The sequence below is a fragment of the Sciurus vulgaris genome, assembly GCF_902686455.1.
Source record: "Sciurus vulgaris genome assembly, chromosome: 10".
Classification (NCBI taxonomy): Eukaryota; Metazoa; Chordata; class Mammalia; order Rodentia; family Sciuridae; genus Sciurus; species Sciurus vulgaris.
The window spans coordinates 120,211,396-120,235,732 of NC_136470.1; the positions used below are offsets into that span (position 1 = coordinate 120,211,396).

At 36.1% G+C, this 24,337-nt stretch overlaps 1 protein-coding gene across 2 annotated transcripts in view; it reads right to left on the bottom strand.

Annotated features, from left to right (window-relative positions):
* Positions 1–24,337, bottom strand: part of ACAD11 (acyl-CoA dehydrogenase family member 11) — a 78,884-nt gene that overhangs the window by 50,498 nt on the left and 4,049 nt on the right. For both annotated transcript variants that reach the window (XM_079101283.1, XM_079101282.1), the window contains exons 2-9: positions 15,993–16,092; positions 14,441–14,566; positions 13,726–13,887; positions 11,311–11,475; positions 3,886–4,027; positions 3,429–3,550; positions 1,602–1,708; positions 669–795 (exon numbers count right to left, since the gene is read on the bottom strand). In XM_079101283.1, coding sequence (XP_078957409.1) covers positions 669–795; positions 1,602–1,708; positions 3,429–3,550; positions 3,886–4,027; positions 11,311–11,475; positions 13,726–13,887; positions 14,441–14,566; positions 15,993–16,092 — 1,051 coding nt within the window. The remainder of the gene's footprint in view (positions 1–668; positions 796–1,601; positions 1,709–3,428; positions 3,551–3,885; positions 4,028–11,310; positions 11,476–13,725; positions 13,888–14,440; positions 14,567–15,992; positions 16,093–24,337) is intronic.

Sequence of the window (24,337 nt, forward strand, 5' to 3'; positions counted from 1 at the left end):
TTTGGGGGAGAGAATGGGTAATATCTGTGAGCAGCTTGAAATGATAAGTGAAATTTTCTGAGTATAACCCTCTTGTGAAGTTCTCATTAAATTCTTAAAGGGATCCATAATAATAATTTTTTAAAAAGCTGAATGTTACTGCTATAGGAAAAGGTGTGCAAAGGAGTGTTTTACTTCAATATATTAAGGCTCCCAACTGCTAATTCTGTTATCACTTTCTATTGTGCAGAGTTACCTACCTGTACATTCCTCTCTAGCATGCGCGCGCACGTGTGTGTGTGTGTGTGTGTGTGTGTGTGTGTGTTTGTGTAGGTGGGGGAGACAGTGAGTGTGAGAGATACTGGGAACTGAACCTAGAGAATCTCTATGACTGAGTCACACTCCTGGTCCTTTTTATTTTATTTTGAACAGGGTCTGCTAAATTGCCCAGGCTGGCCTTGAACTTGCCATCCTCCTGCCTCAAACAACAGAGTCCCTGGGATTACAGACATGCATTGCCACACCCTGCTTCTCCCCCAGTCATATTTAAGGAGCTTGGAATTTCTCAGATGAGGAGGGGAATCTGGGTAAGAATTGATGGCAAAGAAAACGACACCATGGAACCCTATAAGCAAAGATAACAGAAGTATTCAGTAGTCCTTTAGCACATGACTTTGTTTATAAAATACCTTTTCAGCTGGAAGAATATGGTGCTTCATGAAATGTTTCACCTTCGTAAGAACTTCCTGGCCTTTTCGAGTTTGTACAAACAACTGTCTGGTAGTATCAACCTGTGGCAATGAGGTACTGAATGTTCTTGACCAAAGAAGAGAAAAAGAAAAAAAAAATGTTACCAAGATGTTCAAAATCAAAGTTATATATTTCTGAAGAAGATAATGTGAAGTCTGCCTTCCAGTTCCCCCAAAATATCCCTCAGAAAGAGCTGCCATACTTTGGCTTTTTGTCTTTCATATTATGGGGTAAATATAGAATCACCTTATTTTGAGCATTAAACTTTAATGCTTAAAGCACTATTTGGGAAAAAATATAGGCCTAGTATGACCTCAATCAATGCTAGTTTTGAATCTTTATTGAAGTCATCTGTCAGTCCCTAAAAAGAAGGAAACTGAATGCAAATTTAATCCTTATTCTTTACAAAAACACAAATACGACTGCAAGGTATTATAAAGAAGACCTTTAAAGGTTAACATAAAACACAACAGAGTTGGTTATCACGGTGTACAGATCACAAGTACCTCTCCATAAGATGAATTGTGAAAAACCAACTATTCTAATGCTATTCTGCAGGTATTTGTGGCTTAGGCAAAAACTTCCAGGGACAGCATTATACATGTATTCAGTAACAGGAGTGTAACTGGCAAAGTGTGTGAGATGCTTCAAAAAGTGCTTTACTGATGGAGATATGGGTTTCAAAGACACTTATGAAGTGTATGAATAAAAATTCATGATATCTGACTGTGGGAGAAGTTCATGACCTCACATAACTAATTATTCGTTAATGAATGAATACTCCATGTTGCCTCCCTACTCTCTACAAACTAACTGAAACGGACTTAATTAAGTCTCTAATTTGAGTTAATGAAGGAATCTGTTTTCCTTACCTTTTTGAGAGTTGTAATCCAGTTTCTGCCAGAGGTTGCACAATATTGGCAAACAGAAAGCTATCCTCAGATGAATTATTTCCCAAAAGGTATCTACTATATACTCCCTATAAATAAATTAACACAGGGCAATTAAGATTCATTGAAAACTGTCCTTCAACTATCCAATCAGTCTTTCCAAAGTTTCTCAGATATGTGGGAAATTAAATTCAGAGTAAGAAGATGTAAATTAGTCTATCAATGCCATAAATTTTACAAGTAGGAGTAGTAATCATACTCCACTAAGTTAAAAGGTCATACTGGTATCATGCAGTTAAAATTCACTCTCATCCAGGGGAAATTGTAGCTGATAATCAAACCAAACTTGAAAATGATCCCAGCAGTTACCAAAGACATCAAACCAGCAATTAACATCTCTAATGATCACTGCTTTCTCTTTATAGTGAGGATAAATCTAAAGAAATCAAAATCAGTAAAAGCAAAGAGAAGGCAATGAGATGACCTCTAATATTTAATCTCATTTGTGGACCCCTAATTTAGGAAAAACTGCTTCCTTTGAACTGTGATAGTTGAATGTTAATTACTTTTTAAAAATAATTCTCCATTTCTGTATCTCCTTAATAAACACCCCCTCCCTCCAAACACAAGTGATTAGATTTCATTACTATTTTCTTTATGTAATTCTTTGTACAATAAAACAATCATTACATTGTTAATGATTTTTCTATCTTTCCAGTTTCATATTTCCAGTTAGAATGGAATGTCTGTGACCACTTCTAAGGCTATGACTATGCGGTTTACATTGGACATTTTAAATTCAATTATAACCCATGTCGACTTTTTATTTGAAATGAAAATTATTTTAAATTTAAAGTCTGTTTGATATCTGATTTATAGAAACTGACAGATACTGACCACATTTTGAGAAATCCATTCATTCAATATGATCAACTGTTAGACTATAAGATGAGATGTAATGTGCTATTTCTTGGAAGAGATTTCATGGATAGCATGAACTCTGAGGAAAAGGAAAATTAACTATAATTTTTTCTTGTTCCTTAATTTCTCATTTAAAAAGTTTCTAGGGCCTGGGGAGATAGCTCAGTTGGTAGAGTGCTTGTCTTGCAAGCACAAGGCCCTGGGTTCGATCCCCAGCACCACAAAAAAAAAAAAAAAAGTTTCTGAAATCTCTTATTTACTCTAAATCCTACTTTGATGAAGCATTTCAATTTCTTAAAACCCTTAAGGTTCCAGGTAGCTGGAAACTGAATAAGTATAAAGAAGGCATTTGTTTAGACTAAAATTGCAGAAAACCTGAATTTATGCTTAATTTACTCTCAAATATGACCGTTGTTAGAAAATGCAAAATTTTACTCATTTATTCACTCAAAAACACAGTAAGTGGCTACCATATGCAAGGTACTGGGATTCTTCCCTTGTCATCAGTCCTGGTTAGTTAATGCCTTTTTAGTCTAAAGCAAAGAACCTCAAAAGGGGTTAGCTTGTTTTCACTTTGGATATTCAGGAAATGGCCAGTTTCTACCTACTTTTCTGTGACATTACGTCTCTCTCTCTCTCTCTCTCTCACCCTCCTTCGTTTAAGTTTATTATACAAAAAAGTGACAAAACATTATTCTACTCAAAATTTTCCCTCACTAAAGCGCTATTCTGTAAGTTCTACATCTACATTTTATCCATAACTGATAGCTGGTCATTGTGAAAAGCAAAATAGTCTAAGGATAAAAAAATCAAATCCTGAAGACCATAAAATACTGTTAACAGTACATTAGTAAATAATGATGAAACATACTTAAAATAATTAATTACCTGTGCTATTCCAGCCAATTTAAAATATGAAAGTGCAAGGAAGAAATTCCAATTAGGAAGAACAGAATTAATTCCCCTGCAGCGGCAATATATTGAAATTAGTTCTTCCATTGATGGTATTCCTATACAAATAGCACACAATATAAACTTTAATAAAAAAATAATGGTGAATATTTCAAAATGTTACAATATGACATATACATGTAAGACAATACAATAACCATTAATACACACATCAAAACATGCTCTAAATATTGATTTCCAAAAGAACATACATAAAGGATTATATTTTATCATAAACTACTAAAAATGAAATACTAAATTAATAAAAAATTAATAAAATGAATTAGAAACATTTAGAAGAAAAAAACCCCTAAAATTACAAGATAATTTAGTTATGATGACAATAAAGATAATTTTATATTAACAGCAAGTTAGACAACATTATGTTTTGTACCTATGCTTTCGTGAATATGAGAACCTCGATTTACCATTGGAACTGTCCTTGGCCAAAAGTAGAACAGGGAAAGATAAGCTAAATCTGACAAAGGATGACCAGTGGTTGAAAGTTCCCAATCCAGAACTGCTAAAACTCGAGACTGTAATTTGTAAAAAAAAAAAAAAAAAAAAAAAAAAAAAGGAAATAGATGAAATAGAATATACTTAAAATCATATTTTCCATCAAAAGCCAATATGAAGCTATAGTTTACAGTTTTTACCCCCAGTGGCACATCTATCTCATTTATGAAGTAATGAAATGAATTAGCCTTGATCAGGTAGAGCCAAGTCCTCTGGTTGCACCCTGGCCAGCAGTCCTGCATTATACTTTACACAGCCTTGATATCTACTGATAAGAAAAGACAGATGAAACTTCTCAACCAGGAAGAGTTGTGGTAAAGAAGAAATTCTAATAATTAACTGTATTCAAGAATTCATGTATAATTAGGCATTTGCTCTGGTGATAAATCTAACTATGAAACTAATCTTACACCACTACGGCAATAATACTTTTTAAAGAGAATCATTTTATGCTGTAGATATAAAACCATAATATCTACAAAAGACACTTTTTATGAATACAAAATCTACTATTATACAACAACATAATAAAAAGATTATTATGTAATTGGAACCTATAAAACAAAGCTTTTCATTCTATTATATAACAGCATGTATGAAGGGAAAATGTCTTTAAGAACAAGAACAATATAAACACAAGGCAATAAAGCAATTTACACATTAATATGTATAGTATGATTCTACTTTTATTGAAAGAAAAAAGTTACAATGAATACTCAAAGTTCGAAATGATATGCATCAACTGACAGCAAGGGACTTAGGGAAAGGAAGAGGTACAGGGAGGGACAGCAATGTCTAGACAGTGTGAATTACTGGGCTTCATGCCTTTATATAATTTAGTGTGTGCCTGCACCCCCATGCTTCTCAGGCAAACTTAAACATATCATTGTGGCTCTGGGGAAAACTGCGGGCTTTGCATCAGATCTATTTTCAAATTCTAGTTCCACCATTTACTAGCTGAACAAGTTAACATCTCAGATCCTCAATTGTCCCTCAGCTATAAAATACACCTCTTAGGGCTGGGGAGATAGCTCAGTTGATAGAGTGCTTGCCTTGCAAGCACAAGGCCCTGGGTTCAATCCCCAGCACCACACATACACACACAAAAAATATACCTCTTACATGAGGTTAGTATAAAAAGATGCACTAGATGAGGGCAGGTAGCATGTCTGTTCTGTTTCCCAGTTCCTAACAAAGTACATTTGTACATGGCACTTAGTAGGTGGCCAACATGTATTTATTCAATGAATAAGTAGAGTTTGACATAAAGCAGGCAATCAAAAATTTGTAGTTACTACTACAGGAAACATTAATTATTCCCTCTGCGTGACTTGACTTTATAATACCTTTTTATTGTTGTGATTATATTGTATTATAAATTACTGTGCTAGCTAGTAATTTATAAGCAACTATAACTGTACTGCAATGATGTATTTTTCTCTTACAGAAGTCTATTTGTCATGATCTTAACATCCAGAGAAAAGATGAGACACTTCCTTATGCTACAAATGTTTATTTTTTTTCAAATGAAAATTGGGAGACTTCTCTGGAGTTAACTTTCAAAATATCTGAAAGATTTTTTGAGTAATTACACAAAGCTATAAAACAAGTCAGAAAAGTTGATGGCTCAGCAAATTGTATCAGTGTAAATCAATTAGCAGTAGTTTATTAGAATCCTGTCTACACTTGTTTGTGTTCAGATGTAGACAGCTTGGCATAATTCACAGCAGGTGAGAAAAACATTCTCTAGTCCTTCTTGCTGCTGAAGAAGAACTAATTATTTCTGACAGTTTTCTGAAACTTTAGCACAATGGGAAGCTTTTACTTTTGTTGATTAACTACTATAGAGAGATTTACTTCTCTATGTATGTTTCTTATAGTATAGAATTTTATTACCTTTCAAAGCAAAAGAAACACATGCAATTCTACAGTACAAATGGTAGGTTAAAAAGGTAAGGCAGAAAATAATAGAATTTTTAATAAAAATTGACACTAGAGAAATAAGGTGATTACATAAAATTGAATGTCATAAATCAGATATAGTTAATGCAGGCAGTAAAATTTGTTCTGAGTTTTCCCTTTGACAAAATAAAATGGTTGATCTACAGATTATGTAGATTATAAGTAAACCAGTTCCTTAAGAGGACAACTTTTCTTGACAATGAGGCTTAAGAAAAGTGTTACCCATCAGTCTGCATGAAGGGGATACTGTGTAGTAGGCTGAAAGTCTTCAACAATATCAAGAGCATGTCAAGGGACAAGTGTCCCTAGAAAGAAAACTGTGCTGAAAACAGACTGGAGGGACAACAATAAGTACAGTAGAAGGCCAAACCACATACTGAGAGTGGGAGACTAGGTGGGATTAGCAAGGTGAGGACTGCAAAAGATTGGAAAAGTCATAGTTTAGAAAGTCACATATTTTTTTGAGAGATCAAGTTACAGCCTAGATGAAAATTAAGCAGTAAAAATATGATGACCAAGCTCAGAGTTAGAGGTTGTGGAGAGTCAAGATTCTGGAATAATAAGTAACTTAAGGTCAGGAAACTTTGTAATTCTTATATTTCCTGCATACATCCATAGTTCAAAAATTATTAATTAAATTAATAATAAAGAAAATTGGTTTTTAAATAATTGCACAGTGCTCATGCAGGATAAGAAGTCAAATAAATCTACTTGTGAGGCTGAAGCAAGAGGACCACAAGTTCAAGGCCAGCCTCAGCAACTGAGCAAGACCCTGTCTCAAAATTAAAAACATAAAGGGCTGGGACTGTGGTTCAGTGTAGAGTGTCCCTGGGTTCAACCTTCATCCAGTACCACAAAAAGGAAAGAAAAGGAAAAAAAAAAAAAAAGTCTGGTGAAGTCATGGAAGGCCTGCTTATAAATTCTAAAGTAAGAGCAATCAAATTTGCAGCTTCTCAAAGGAGGTGTAAAGAAATAAGAGTAGAAGGAAAGAGAACATAATCAAAGACAAGGGTTTTAAGTTTTAGATCACTGAAGCTGGCCAGTTCCAGTGGATGAGAAATGGGACAGTGCAGAGGGAATTACGCAGCACTGGAAGTCTGTGGGTTTGAGTTTAAAACCTTGCCTTTCTAGTGTTATGGACTGCATGTTTTTGAACTCCCAAAATTCATATGCTGAAACTCTAATCCCCAGAGGATGGCATTAGGAGGTGGGGCCACTGGGAGGTAATTAGGGTGGAACATTCATAATGGGATTAGTGACCTTATTAGAAAGGGACAGAACTTGCTTCCTCTCTCTGTCTCTCTTTGTCTTTCCCATGTGGGGACTTAAGACCAAGGTTACTGGCGAACCTGGAGGAGTGCCCTCACCAGCTACTGGATCCATCAGCACCTTGATCTTAGACTCCCCAGCCTACAGAACTACGAGAAATACATGTTTGTGATTTAAGCCATCCAGTCTACAGTACTTACTGAACAACTACTAAGACAACTACTAAAGAACACTTCCTAAGCAGCATTTGAAATATACCTGTAAAGTGAAAAGGTTAAAAAACAAATCCCAATATCTTTTCTAGCTAGAAAATTAAGCTTTATAGCTATGCTTTTCTCCAACTAACACTAACATTTTAGAGACAATGAGGAAGTTAAAAAATTCATTAAAAGTTTTGTTTTGCATATTAAATCATTTTTCTTTATAAGTTAATATATAAGTCTGCAAGGCATATGATTTCAGAAGAACTAGGTTCAAAAGAACCATCTGTTATCTTGAATATATTTGAGCACTAATTAATGAATGCAGGTGAAATAGCTTTCAATTTATCTGTTTTTATTTAAATATATTTGTTTTTCAAGTTGAAATGACAACATTTAGATTTTATATTAAACTCCAAACTAAACATTTATCTATCAGTTCTTATCTAAAAAAGTAAAAAAAAATTGTTTTTCAAACATTATGGTGCTACCACAACATTGTTGTACTACTAAATACTTGCTTGAACATGCTCCCAATATTTTACAAATAATTAACTGGAAGTTACTGGTGATTGAAAAACTGAGTAACACACTTTTGTTTTGTTGTGCCCTTTAGCAACTCTTTACTGGCTTACATCAGACATTTCTGGAAGATTTGTCATCTGAACTTGTTTTTATTTCTTTTTGTATTTTCTAATGATAAAAATAAAATGAGCTGATGCTTTAAAAAACAAAAAATCTTAAATCTTATAAAAATGTACAATTTTAAGTTTCCTACAGTTCTATCCCCTACAACTACTTTTTTTGGTATGTACTATGAAAGATTTACATATACTTAATATTTTTCCAAAGAATAGAAGTTGACAGGCTTCTTAGAAAAGTAGGATAGGAAAACAAAGGGGGAAAATGGGAAAGAGAGGATAATTGAAATAAATTGAGCATTAGCTATGTGCCAGGTGTCAGCTAATTGCTCCATATTTATTACTTCATTTTAGCTGCTTAGCAGCCCTGGATTTCTTTCCAACTGAGAAGGCATGCAGTGCCAATTTCCTGGCTTTGATAATACACTACACTTATGTAAGATCCATTCTGGGAACTCAACTAGCTTTACAATTTCTTGTGAGTTTATAATTATTTCAAAATGGAAAGTTAAAATAACAGCTGCAGTAAAGAGTTTACATAATTTGCTTTAAGGTCACACTGCCAGGGAATGAAAATTAAGTGTAAATATATGAGATAGGAATAGTTAACTAGTGACTAACGAAAACTGATTTTTTTTTGTAATAAATATGTAATATGTTTCATTATATCTGTACAATTTCACTATGAACCAAACCAACTCTTTCAATATAGATTCATTCAGAATCTCGTGTAAGTACCTACTCTATAAATATAAAACACAGTCACTGCTTTAAGAGAGCTCATAGACCAGTGGGTGTTCTCTCTTGTTCTCGCTTACAAGCATGCACTCTGGCTGGTGCTCTCTCTCTCTCTCTCATCTATTATGTAGATTCCAGAGAAAAAAGACAAAATCCTTAACCTGAGTAGAAAAAAAGTTTTTGATCATATCCCTGTACATATATACATATATACATATATATATTTGACCTGCCATGTAATCCAAAGGCTGATCTAGCAATTTGTGTAGTGGCCTCATGGAAAAAGTCTAATTCCCTACTGTGAAAATTTTAAAAAGGAGAAAGACAAATTACTAACTGAAATTGCATTTTAAAGTTTAGAAGCTCTTAGTGTTAGTCCACAGTGATTATCTTTCCTTCTTCAATTACTCTTACAGTTCACTTTGTGTGATAGCACATGGGTAACACTGTTCTCTTGCTAATTCCTGGGTATCTTTTCTCTTCATCTCTAGTTTGAGCTCATTAAGAGCTGCATTTCCTCTTCATCCCACATTTCAGAGCACATAGTAATGAATAAATGCAAGTTGTCTTGGATTTTGCCAACCAAAGATTATATCTATGAAGAGTTAGCTACAATAGTTATGGAGGCAGAAGTTGGTTAAATTTGATTTAACTAATAATCATGAGATTGCTGAGTATAAAGTAGAAGACATTTTTCTGACTACTAAAAAATTAAAAGATGATGATATATATTAACAAATTAGTACTGCAGCTAAATAACAAATATCAGTTGTTTCCTTTTAAAAACAAATGTCTCTCCCAAATAATTGAATTCCTTGCTTATCTGAAGATAGATGATACCTATTCAGCCTATAAGAGATGGGTTTAAAATGTGAGGTTAAATATAAAAGGGGAAAACAATTTAATATTTATAATGGTTTACCATTAGTTCAGCATATTAAGATCAATCTTTAAACATCTTAGTAAATAATATATAATCTTTTGGGAGACCTAGATTTGGATTTTTCCTTACTTGCTTAAGAATAGAAAACAACTATTGTTACAGATCATATTAAGGGTTCTAAGTAGTCAAAGATAGGCTCTAAAACATTAATGAATCAAATAATATTGGTCAAAGACAGGCAGCTCCTGATGTTTAAAGGTATAAGCTTTTGTAAGTTTCCAGGTACTAAACTGGCACTATTTAATTTTCCTAATCTTAGGGTAGACAGCTAACAAAATAAGAATCTCAAATTCATCTGCCATTAACAAAAGGTTATGCGCACACACACACACATACACACGCACACACTGAAATGGTCCCCTACTTATGATTGTTAGACTTAGAATTTTCTGACTTTATGAAATGGTTCAATGACTACATAAATTTTGATCTTTTCCTGGGTTAATGACATGAAGTATAGTACCCTCTTATGGTCCTATACAGTGGCAGTGGACCACAGCTCTCCATCAGCCATGCCATCATGAAGGTAAACAACCAATACGCCACAGCATACTGTGTTGCTAAGTTATGATGTTCAGTAGAGTAGGTGTAGTAATGAATTTTCAATTTATGATATTTCCAAATTACAATGGGTTTATCAGAATCTAATCCCATTACAAGTTGAGGAGCATCTGCATATAATTATATATACATAATTCTAATATCCAAACTAAGTTTCCTATGAAAAATTTACCATCTTGCTGGTAAATGTGCTCACATATCCTTATAAGATCATTTTTAAAAGGATACTTTGAATTATGAAAACGATGCAGTGCAACTTATAATGCTATTTTTTCCCTGTACTCTTCCTGCAAGGAAGGAATATGAAACCCAGAAGCATAGCATATAAGTTTACAGTAGCTCTTACTGTTCCAAAAACAATTTAGCATTGTGAGAAAATTAATGGACCCAGAAAATCCTCCTCTAAGAAGCAGGATTCGGGGAACTATAAATCTTTGATTTGTTAGTACTCTTTCTAAAGAGTACACTGTGTACATTTACACAGGGCAAGGTTACATTAATCTCATGCAATTCCTCTAAGGCCTTGAAAGACTCTTCTGGAATTCTGTCTTCTCTGAGCTTATAATAAACAACTAAAAATTCTTAATGCCATAAGACAAAAAGAATCCAAAGAGGGGTGGGGAGATAGCTCAGTTGGTAGAGTGCTCGCCTCTTCATGTAAATGAAACAGAAGAAAGAGCAAGAACATGGATAAATCAAATATTTTAAATTGTAAATGAAAAATATCTTTGAAAACAGTGACATACATAAAAAATTCCAAGTCCTTTTTAAGTAGTAAATCAGATACCATTTAAGATTAGAACTCATCTTAAAAGTAGGTATCTATCTGTGCTAGAAATAGTTTTTTAAAGTTTTGAGTGTGCATACATCCTGAGCTGTTGGGAAGAGGGGGAGGGCTGGGTTCCATGAGGATGCCCTAGGAGGCAGCTATTTAGTACTTGTGTTTCAACTGAGACTACTCAACTTATTGTAAACATAGCTTACAGTACCTCCTTGGGGTGGAAAATGATGTTATCTAGCTTGAAATCTCCATGAATCAAATTGTTCTCATTGTCATTATCTGGCAAGTTTTTCATTAGCCACTCAGACAGCTGCTTCATAGCAGGGATGTCCTGATGAGCTGCAGCTTGATACTGCTTCGACCAGATGGATACCTAAAGATATAAATAAAAATGATAGGGCTGAAAGATGAATGGAAGATTGAGTAATTCTAAAATTAAAACAAATTCATTTATCTCAAATTTCATTACTCTGAAATGCTTGAGATAAATGCCTATAAGTGAAAAATCAAGTCAGTTAAAATATTCATATAAGCCCCAAACCTTAAACACTCAAGTCTTTCTTATCTCTCTTCATTTTACTTACCTAGCTTTATGTCAGACAATGACAAACAACAACAACAACAACAACAACAACAACAACAAAACTGGCCTAGGAATCAAGAGATGTGGCATAGTCTTTAACCTGTGTGTGTGGGTGGGGGAAGAATGTACACAAATACACACATACAAATAAATAGTCATAGACCATTTCTGGAAAGGGCACAAGAAACAAATAGCCCCTGAAAAAGGAAATACAGAGGCTAGAAGAAGAAAGGAGATTTTGACTTTCAATTTTAATAACCTTTCTTAAACTCAGAGTCATCTAAATATACCACAGGTATGAGTAGTGCAAATACTTCCTATTTTTAGGATTGAAAACAAACAAATCCATTATTTGTCCTCCAACAAGTGGGACTATATTATGTATCTGCTTTTATCTATTTCCCAGTGTATCTCTGTACAATTTAATACAATAGAGCAAAGATCTTCATCTTTAGAGTCTTACTAATCTAGGTTTAAATTATGTCCATGGCACTTACTTGGGTATTATCTGGTTAGTGTAAGCCTCCATTTCCTCCTTTGCAAAATGGGAGTAATAACACTTCTGTCTTACAGTTATTGCAAAGATTAAAAAAAGAGGTCAACAGCACATCTGGCACAGGACCGGGCATAGAGTAAGTACTAACACTTAGTTCCCCTTCTCCTCAGCTTTCCCACACCCAAATTGGTATACAAAGGGAAACAGCCTCCTACACACCTGTCTTGCTTTCCCTTGGTTGAAAGTTTCACCTGTCACTCCAAATTTTGTCTTTCCTTAAATACCGCAAGATATGTCTTTCCCAAAGACATATCAGAAAGTTTTTCCCACCTAACCAATCTCCAGGCTCTGAATTGGCACGGCTCTTGTGGTAAGCACCAAACAATTTACTACTAGATTATATACTCTTTTATATCATTTTCTAGTTTCATGTGTATGAGATGCACAGGTTCATGTATAGGTCTCTCAAAAATGACAGGTTTTTTTAGAAGAAACTATTCCTCTTGTTTTACACAATACTCAGCAAGAATTAAACACACAGTAAAGCTTAATAAATGTCTGCTGGCACAACTTAGAAAGGGAAAACTGATAGCTGGGTGTGGTGGTGCACACCTGTATTCCTGGAATGGGTAACTAACCCAAGCCTGGATGCAAAATAAACTAACAACACTGTCCTGAGAATTAGTGCCTGGGAAAGGGAGAGTTCTCCTCCCCTTTCTAATCAGCTCTTCTTCAGGGAACTTGATTAGCACTGTCCCCTCCTTTTGGATTGTAAATGACTTCCCCTGGAATCTAACTACTTTCCTTTGAAGTGTAAACACCCCTGTGTAGGCTCTGGCCCAAGGTCTTGTAAAAGAGCCAGTTCTTCCCCTTACTGAACTCTGCTTCTGAAAACATGCTTCCCACTTGAAATCCTGTGCACAACTATGTATGGTATGAACTAGAAAATTTATTAACACTATATAGCATATGAATGTTGTGAAAAGCTAGTGAGGCGCACTGAGAATTAGAAGTCTGATCTCCTCCGGCCTGCTGGCATAAAATAAAGTGAGTTCTCCCACTCTGCCTTCAGTTGCTTCTTGCCTGATTCCCACAACAATCCCACTGATTCAGGAGACAGACAGGATTGCAAGTTCAAGGTCTGCCTGAGAAACTAAGCGAGACTCTGTCTCAAAATTTAAAAAATGTTGAAAAGTGGGCTGGAAATTAGCTCAGTGGTAGAGTGCCTGCATAGCATGAGTTTGCACATGGGTACAATCCCCAGCACGAAAAGTTGTGGGGGCGGGGGTGCAGAGAGGGAGACAGGGAGAGTGGGGGAGAGAAGGAAAGAAAACAAACTGGGCAGAAAATATACTGGCAAATTAAGTGAAGAGTCTGAAAACAGTAGCCTAAAAAAAGTCGATCCGAAGAATGATATAAAAATAGCAAACAAAAAAGTTTCAGAAAACTATATAATGATAGGTTTTTATTTTAACAAATAATGAACACTCTATTATTTCCAGGAAGTTTAAAAAGTAGTCTACTACTTTCTGCTGATACAGTACCTGTCTTTTGCAGTACCCAGCACCTGGACCATACCCCTCCAGCTGCAAGGACTGTAAATTCAAAGAATGCAATCGAGCCAATGTTTCTATCATAGCCACATATATGGCTGAGCGTTCTGCTGGGCTAACTCCAGGAAGTGTAAAGTCACGAAAGATTCGGCCCTGTGGAAGTAATTACAATGGGTAATTTAAATGCTTGAAACCAAAACTAATACTTTGTAGAATATGTCAGAAATACATTCATTTCTGAATCATATTTAATATAAGAGTATACATTCAGAGGGAAATATAAGGATGTGCCAAGATGAATGTAAAGGTCAAAACTACTCTTCACTTTAATTTTACAAAAAACAAAATAAAAAATAATTTGAATTTATTGTTCTTATTGGTTTGATCTTTTCTATGGGGAATCACACTCCTCCATTCCAGGACAATTTGCTATTTATATATAGGTCTTTACTGACACCTAGAGGAAGATCTAAGAATAAGTCAATATTCCCTAATTATTAAATTTGTTCTTGGTCTAATCCAACCCTCCCTCATTATGTGTGCTCAAATTAAAACAAAAATTTAAGCCTTTACAAAGCAAACTGATTAACCAATTAACAGTTGAATAGGCTGTCATTTATGAATACTATAATAAAATTTCATCTAATAAATCATAATTGGCTTCATAATTAAAAATAAAAACAATGAAATAAGATTGTTAATTTACCTGTACATGTTCCATCACGTAAAATTCTGTTCCAATGACAGAAGCTTCATTGCAGTAAAGTAAAGGCTTGGGAACAGGGAAGCCAATGGAAAACAAGGCTTTCTGGACTTTAAATTCTCTATCAATCTAAACAGCATGATGAATTGTTAAAAATCAGAAACACAGAAATTTAAAAACTACTTGTAAGCTAACCTTCAGGTAAGAAATCAATTAATTATAAAACATGTCAACAAATAACACAGAGGGTAACAGTAATAATTTCCTTAACAGTAGTCTGTATATATATGTGTGTATGTGTATATATATATATATACACCTATATATAATTTAGTTGTAGATGGACACCATACCTTTATTTTATTTATTTATTTTTTTGTGGTGTTGAGGACTGAACCCAGGGTTTCACATATGCTAGGAAAGTGCTCAACCACTGGGTTACAGCCCCAGCCCCTTAACAGTAGTCTTAATGCTATCAGTACAATTATAAACTAAATCAGATCTAAAAAATTATAATTTAATTAGGAAAAAAAGGATGGGCACATGGTTTGATCCTGGGTCTGGTACTGTGACAGAAATAGTTTTTCACAGGTCTTATCATCAAATATTCTTTTGTTCTCAGCAGTTCCCTGATCACTGCTATCTTATTCTTTCATATCTCCCAAGGGAGCTCAGGCAAATGTCCCTTCTAGTGTTCAACCACAGTCTTCTAGTATGATGAGACCAAGAAAGTTAGAATCTGCAGTTTTTCATTACTGTGATATTAAGCCCAGTCCACAGTGGTCCTTTCCCATTGAGCTAAGCCTGGGAAGCACCTGTTAGACAAGATCACAGTAACACCCTAAATATGCATAGTGTTTTTATCGTTCTTCAGTACTGTGATTTCTGTTCTTATTCTCTAAATATCCATAGACAATATCTCTTAATACAAACAGGAAAACTTAGTTTCTTAAAAAAATTATTGATTGAATATAATATCTATATGTTTCCAAGATATAATGAGATGCCTTGATTCACATATACATTGAAGTGCTCAACTAAGGGTAAGTAGAAAAACTTAGTTTTTAATAAAAATCTTTTATAATTCTTGCTTCTAAGTCTAACATTTAGAGAATACATTAAGATGCTTATTCAAGTCTTATCACCAAAAGATTAAGATTAAAGCCTTGCAGCAAGTGTGCTAAAGTAATTCAGCAAATAGATACTATTCTTAGATATAGCATTTATGTAACAAAAACATCTAGAAATGAGCAACACTGATAATATTAATGGGCTCATTGTATTCCTTGCCAAGTACACATGGAGGAATCAAATCCCACAAGATGATTGCTTATCAAGATGAATGGCCTAAGATAGCCTTTGATTTCAACCCCAGATTCTCTTCTAAAATAAAAAGGGATACAACTCAAGTGAAATTTTAATTAGAAATAAAGTGCATTTCCTATTATTCAGTAGCCAGAAGATGACTTTAAAAAAGCAATTTAGATTATTGTTGTGTATATAAAAGGCATTTACTTGTCACCAAAAAATATACCATTACATTTATGTGTCATACCTTATGTGCTTTAGGAAGGAGTGAACCTGGTGGTTTTTTCCTGAGTACATATGCTTGAAAACCCTTCTGGAGATGAAAAGTTGGATTGGACTTCCCTGACCTAGATAAAAGCAAAGAAAAGGTGAGTTATAAGGATATGTTTTCTTTTCCTGCAGAAATGTCAGAAAAGATAGGAAATGAAAAGAAATCCACCTGAATGTTAGAAACCCAACAGGGATGCTATTAGCACCCCCAGCATGCAATATACTAGTAGCTGAGAATCTATGACCCATACAGGTAGAAGAGAGGGCCTCATCTCCAGTTGCAAATCATGTTTTATTAGAAGTAACCCATGACAATGCATAGATCTAAGTAAATAAAAGCTGGGAGATAAATTGCAGGTAATCAGTCAGAAAAGCATTAAAGGATCCTGGAATATCTGGGTTAGTACCCTCTTACCTGCTCTTGGAGAGAGAACCCCCCCTATGTCACCAAGGCTAGCAACTAAATGCAGCTTTCTACAAAAGGAGAGATAAGTGAGATTCCTGAGTGAGCATCTGGGTCAGGAAAGTGTAAAAGTGCCCCTGGTAACTCATGGGCAATAATGCACTGGTTTTCTTCTCCAGGTGTACAGAAATTCTCACATGGACTAAGGATATGCACTACAATTAACAAAACTATTCAATCCACACCTTCATTGATAACATGGGCAGTTACGCATCATCCAACTTTTGAAGAATTCAATAGTATGAAAGAGAAACCCTAACTAAACAAGCAAAGGAATCAATCCCAGAAGCATTAGGTAATAGGGGAAAGTCGGAGGGGAAATCTCTGAAGTTCTCCCTAGGACTCCACCCCCTATCAGGAAAGGACAAGAGTGAGGCCAGACTGAATGCAGTAGCAGTGTCCTCTTTCTCCCATACTCCAGAAACATCGTTCCCAGGATTCATATCAAAGAACAATGATCTTAGCACCACCTAATCCTATGATTAGCATAGTGGCTGCTAATGGCAGGGGGAGGAGGGAATTGGGAAGCATGAGGTTTCTTCTTGGGGTGACACAAAATGCTCTCGATTAGATAATGGTGATGGTTATACAACATTGTGAATATACTGAAAACAACTGAATTATACACTTCAAAATCATTAAAATTGTGAATTTTATATTATATGGATTTTATCTCCCAAACAGCAATTAAAAAACTAAAAGTTTTTCTTCTGAGGAAATATCTACCACGGTTTGAACAAAGACAAAAAAAGAAAAATGCAGATGCTCATCTGCATTGAAGGTTTATCACTGACTGTCAACATAGCATTGGTTAAGTTTAACCACTCAACTCATCAGGCCTCCAGATAATTTGGACCAGTGGTGGACTCAACATCAGGATGATACTCATTAAGCCAACTCGTAACTATTGTTTAGGACTTGGATGAGACATTTGGTGCTAAAAGAAATATGTTGATCTACAATCTGAAAGGGAGAACTTTTGGCTTGTCCAGTTTCTTTTAACAAAAATGCAATCATTACATTTAGGTGTGCATCTAGAGACCTCACATGGTTGGAGAAGACTTCGACTAGATATCAATCTCACCAGATCCTAAAAGAATACCTTTAGCATCAGTTCACTTAGAGGCTAATCAAGACAAGAAATATTGTATGCCAACAGGACAACATCAGAGTTTCTTCACTGGAATCCTCATGGTAACCCACATGACAGTCTGGGGGCTCTTCTACATCCCTGTGTCCCCTTAGTGATAGCTCAAGTGTAAGGAAATGAGAGCAGGCAATGGGTAAGTGTGGGTGCTACCCTGCTTGAGAAGTTTGTCTTGATCCATTAAAGGCTGCATAAAATATCACAGATCAGGCATCTTCTCAAAGTTCTGAAGTCTGTGAAGTCCAAGATCAAGGCACCAGTAGATGTGGTGTCTGGTGAGGACCTGCTTTCTTTTAAATGGTTCCTTCTCACCATTTCCTCACATAGCAGAAGGAACAAGAAAGGTCTCTGGGCCTCTTTTATAACACTAATCCCTTCATGAGGGCTCTGGTCTCCTCCAATCATCTCCCAAAGGCCCTCTTAATACCATAACATTAGGGGGAAGAATTTCAACATACAAATTTGAAGATGACACATGTGTTCAGACCACAGCAAAGCCTCATGCTCCATAGGAACCATCATCTCCAGTAGTAGTCCTTTGTACACAGCTTTAGGGCCTAACAAGGGACAAGACCAGCAAACACTTGCTATAAGCAGGGAGGTCCAAAGCTATGACTTCCTAACAGATAAAGTTTATTTACAGACCTTCCAGTTCAGATAGTTCCTCAATTAGATTTTATTTTTACCATAAATAATGCCTAGAAACACAGTAGATAAGCCACCTTTATCAAGTCTCCAGAGTAATACAGCTAGAAAATTAACTTAATTTGTCCATAAAGAAAGAGAAATGTTTTGTTTTTTTTTACTCATGTCATGGTGGACAAGTCTCAGAACCATGGATTTACCTTGGTGGTGGCTCTACCTGCATCTCCAAACTTCAAAAACTCAGAAATTACTGTAGGACTTCTTCAACAGAAGAACTGGAAAAAATGAGAAGGGGGGAGGGGGGAGGGGTAGGAAAGATGGTGGAATGAGACAGACATCATTACCCTATGTACATGTATGGTTACACTAATGGTGTGAATCTACATTATGTACACCCATAGAAATGAAAAGTTGTACCCCATTTGTGACAGTGAATCAAAATGCAGTCCATAAAAATAAAATAAATAAAAAAATTCAAAACAAAACAAAACAAAACAAAACCAAGAACTGGGAAAAAAAAAAAAAAGCATCAACCCTATAAGGGCCACTTATGTTTGTGGCTACCTAGTCAGCATCTTGTTCCATTAAATCTTATCCCTTGTCCAGAGAAAATTTGAAAATATTCAGGATTTGCAGTTCCTCCATGTCTCACCATGTCTCAGTGAACAGAGAGCAGGCACCATGCTGGGTGCTTTACTAGCAATTTCCCTGGGAGTGGTTGCTTATCATTCCAGAGGTGCTTCTTTCGGAATCATGATTGCAGATATAAATTAAGCCAACGAAATCACAACATGAAGTTTGAACACATTCATGAAATTTGAAGGACACCAATTTGTAAGTAGTTATTTTGATGGCATTTAAAAAATCATATTTCAGGTACTATGTAACATTTTCTTAGACATTTTGAATACCTGAATATATACAATGAAAGAGTTTATGGTTGCATTTTATCCTTGTGGTAAATAAATGGAAAGTGCAATTCATGTCTGAGAACAAAATATTTTTTAAATTGGCATCATAAAAACAAAAAAGTAAACTCAGAGCACTTAGCTTTCGACTGCCATTCCCCAGTTCCAACTACCTACTGAGATAGTCGGGGACCTCTGTGAAAAACAGGATGTCTTAGTGTTCAGGGATAAACATCTCTTGAGGGAAATAAGAGCCAAGCTAGCGCTCTATCTTATGGGGTTAACAGTCATACCAAAAAATTAGGAGTTTAAAAGTGCACCAGTCTTCAAGGCTATGGGAGTGAGATAACACTGATAGGAGATGGGAGGCTGAGAAGTTAGCTCAGCCTTCTGAGATTATGTGGTCAGCAGAAATGCCAAGAAACTGGAGTCAAAGCAAAATAACTGGAAACGGGACAATAGTTGACCTCATTCTGAAAATGCTATCGGACTTTCCCAGATGATAAGGGAAAAACCAAAATGCATGCATATGCAGGTAACAGTCACTAAAGTAACCCACGGTAGTAAACCTTCAATTCGCTAGCATAGTGAAACACCCCACCTCAGGTGGTGACCTAAGATGGTAAGGAGACACGTGATGTATGAAGAAGAATGCAGGTGTAGCGAAAATCCCAACACTACATGTGGTGATGTCAAGAGATCAGGTTCCTGCCTACCCTGTAGATGCCATAAATACTGTACGTACACCTTTGTCCTTTGCTGGAGCTAGCTTGACACTCTTGATCAGTGCTCTCTCCCTTCTGTCTTGAGCAGAAACCCCCAATAAAACCTTGCTTGTGCTTAAATACTTCTGGGTCCAGTTTTCATTTCAATCAACTCTGAATAAAAGAACCTGAGTTTAGTAATACTACACCATCCCAGTTCTTAACACTACTCATAGCACCACTGCATTGAGACCACCATGGTGGTCTTCATCCCTGTTGATGTCATCAACAAAGATTCCCACATCCCCACCACTTGTCTACTGCATTATAATTACCATAAGGCTCTTCGCATTCCTTATTGTGTGTTCTCCTACCCCTCATCCATATCTCAAGCTTCTGATGCCTTTTCACTGTGCCCCAGGACTCACAGTCCTTCACAATCCCATACATCTTCAGTTTATTCTCTTAATAAGCTTTTCATCTTCTTGTTCTAAAACAGGAATATCCCAGAAAGACCCTATTTATCTTGCAGGCTTCCCAAGGGGTAGATTTTCCCCCACATGGGTCTGGAGATGTAGTTTGTGTCCTTCATTCTCATTCCAGACTCTTTGCTCTGTATAACCCCACCCTCCAGTCTCACATCATGAGACTCTGCCCCCACATTGGGTGCCAGGGTCTCCATGTTCTCTTCCAGGGTCTGAGATGAGGAAGGATCTCCCTATTTCACCCCCTCAGCAGGAAACAGCCAGACTTGATGTCTATGCCCCAATTCATTGTCCCTTTTCAGAGTCTGGAATGAAGGATACAGAAAATAACAACTCCCAGGGGAAAAGGGGAACAAAAACCCCCAGGAAGAACGGAGGACAACGAATCCCAGGGAGAGAAGACAAACAGTGGGCTCTGGGCTCTGGACTTTCACCCTTTCCCAGCAACGATGGGTTTTGAACTTTTGCAACTATTTCCTTGATTTAGGCTTTGAACTTACCAACTGCTCTCCCGGATTGCCCAACTGATGCACTTGGCAAATGATTCAAATCTCACTTGTTAGATCCAAATCTCACTGCAACCCTATCAGAATCAGACCCCTCCTGTATTCAATTGCCATTTACTCTCCTGAAAATGTGCCATTCCACTGCTTAATAAAGAAACCTTGCTGATCCATTGAGGTTCTGTTCCATTTCGGTTATTTTGCTTTCACCATCTAGCCTTATTTTACTGTAGCCACTTACTGACTCCCAAATCATTCCCCTTCATTTCTGGAGAATTTTAGCTTGATTGACAATTACTCTCATAAATAATACTTGATTAATGATTTCAAAATCCACACAGATATCCTATCTAATACTCAAAATCTATCAGTCCCTTGAATTTTTCTCTTCCATTGATATTTTCTTTGACACTATATCAGTCACATGTTATTAGATCCTACAACTAATAAACACCAACCATTGAAGCACAGCATAGTCCTACTTTGTAAGCATTTCTCTGATCTCCTATTTTTTCACTCACTTTGGCTAGTACCTCAACTTCCACAATCCTTTAGTTCTAAGATCTTACCATTCATTGATCATACTTCCTTCCACTCACATCTCCCCACCACACCCTTCCTTAACTAGCTTAAATTTAATGGTAAATTACATAACCTTTACCTTGAATGTACCTTCAATGCACTTGCACTTCTCTCACTTTATGGTATTTGCTTATAAAAATCCCCATCCTGGTTAAATCCAATTCTCTGCTTATACTTACATAACTGAATGTAGCCAGAGAAAGAAATGTATGGTCATAATTATTGATTTAGGTTAAGTTTTTGAGAAGCAGACCCTGAGGGGAAAAAAAAATGTTTGAACAAGCAACTTAAAGAAGTGCTTGAGAAACTAATAAAGCATTGGTGGTCAGGGAAAGGAAAAAAGACAAGCAAGGGTATGCTCTAAGACAAAGCTCCTAAAAGGGTAACTTCAGCCTTAACTCATGGGAGTGTAGGCAGGGATTTGGGGCATGGGGACAACTCTGCAGTTTCTATTACCCTAAGAGCTGCCTTATCTTTGAAGCAAAGATGATGGAGATTTCAAGACTCTTGAATCACTTGAGGTTAAGGGCATCTCAGGCATTACAACATTCAGGACAAAGGGGGCTCCAATAGCAGAAGGGCAGTTCTCCAAAAAAACCCAAAAAAACAAAACCCCCAAAAAAGAGCCACAGATGCTGGCTATTAAAAATTCAACAAAGCTGGATGTATACAGAAACAATAAAAAGAGTACCTGGGCAAAAAAAAATCTACTAAAATAACTACTCATCCTTCAAATTCATCACCATGAACCTCAAAGTGACCCCACTTGGCAATCATTTTTCCTTAGCCCATTTATTCTTCCAAGCTCTTGAATGACTACTTCATAATTTCATTCTCCTCAAACATCTAGCTCCTTCTCCTCCATCTTAATTCTCAGCTAATTATCTAGGTTCCCAATTCAGTGGGAAACAATTGGATCAGAATCTCCACAAATTTATGCTAGAATACCCACTGCACACAATTATCCATATCCATATATTATTGTCTTCTCTCCAGAGTCTACAGAAGAATGTTCACATCCATGTCTAAGGACAACCTCCATCTCTTGTGAACTGAACCATTCTGGCCTTCAAGGTCTTTGTTATAGATATCCCTCTTGCACAAATTACAGATCTCTGCCATCAGCACCCAGCATGCCATATATGCCATATATATTCTTTTTTTTTTTTTGAGCTTTTTCTTAAACCCCACTTCTCCTTCCACTTAAAACATTTCTATTCCCCTTTGTGGAAATGCTCCCTGCTCCAATTTTCCTCTCTGTTCTTTCTTAAACCCATTTCAATCAAACTTTCATTCCCATATTTCCACTAAAACTACTTTTTCAAGGTCACTGATACAAACCATGGTTCTCACCTCTGCTCTGGTCACTCCTTCTCAGACTCCTTTGTAGGTTACTTTTAATTCTCCAACTTCTTCATATTGGGGTGCTGTGGACTCAATTTTTAAACCTCAGCTTTATGACTCATTTTCTCTGTAATTCTTTGATCTCATGGCTCTAAATACCTTCTCTATGTTAATAACTCCCAAAATTATGTCTATTCGGACCCATGATCTGACCTCTAGGCTCACATCCAGCTGCTGTACATACATATTCACTTGAATGTGTAAAAGCCATCTTGAAACTTAACATTCCTAAACTGAGTTCCTGATAGTCTTTCTCTGCTTTTTTTTTTTTTTTTTTTTTTTTTTTTTTTTACAGTCACCTCTATTTCAGTTCATGATAATCCCATACTTCCAGGTACCCTGGCAAAAATGGAGTAATTCCTGTCTCTTTCTTTTCTTTCCCATGCTATATCTCATCAGTAAATTCTTCAAGATAAACCTTCACCATGACCACTTTCGCACATTCTACACTACCATGCTAGTCCACGTCCACTAATTTCTCTCTACTGGAACGTTGTGATTCACTTGTCTTGTGTTTACCCTTGACCTCATCAGTCAACGATGCTATGTGGAAAACTGAGGAGCACTGCATATTGTGCAGTTTGAAGCCATGGAGGACAACTGAAAAAGAACACTGATGAAAATGACAAAGGATGGGTCAACTGGAAGGATAGCCACATCAAACCAGAGCCCTATAATGAACTCATAAAAAAAAAAAAAAAAAAAAGAAGACCTGTCTATCTTACATCAGATTCACCTAATACCAAAGGAAATAGATGAATCAAAGGCATATGTTGGGGCTGGGGAGATAGCTCAGTTGGTAGAGTGCTTGCCTTGTAAGCACAAGGCCCTGGGTTCGATTCCCAGCACCCAAAAAAAAAAAAAAAGGCATATGTGATCAGAAGCTTAGTGGATCACAATCATCGTAAGGGATTCATATATAAACAAGCATCAGACTTTGGAATTGATTATGCACAGGTCCCCCTCGGAAATTTTGTGAAGATGAATAGTCGAAAAGTTTTGGCATTTAATCACGAATTTGAGATATTCTGGGATACCTGGAAACAAGGAGTTGGCAAGAAGTATTTTTCACTATCTTACCCCAAAAGACAGGAGCAGTTCCCACAAAGCCTGTGAAAGTTCTTCCAAGACAAGCAGTCTTCAGTGGTTGAAGGTGGATCAGACAGTGATTCCAGTGAAGGGGGATATAGCAAAATTAAACCAGAGTCACCACATAAAGAACAATAGCAGGATAAGGAAAATAGTGCTGAATCTGCACCACACTAGCATTACCTGTTTTTCTTTTAGTATGGAATAATTAGGAGAAAGTGGGGTGCTTCATCGAATATTCAAATTGGAAAAAAAATTTACCTTATTTCTTTCATAAATTTAAAGAACTCTGTAGAGCTAAATGATAATGAAAAGTCTCTTACAGAATTTTTTGTTTATGCAGAAGACAACTATGTATTGCTTTTTAAGCCTCAAATAAGAGTTTCTGAGAA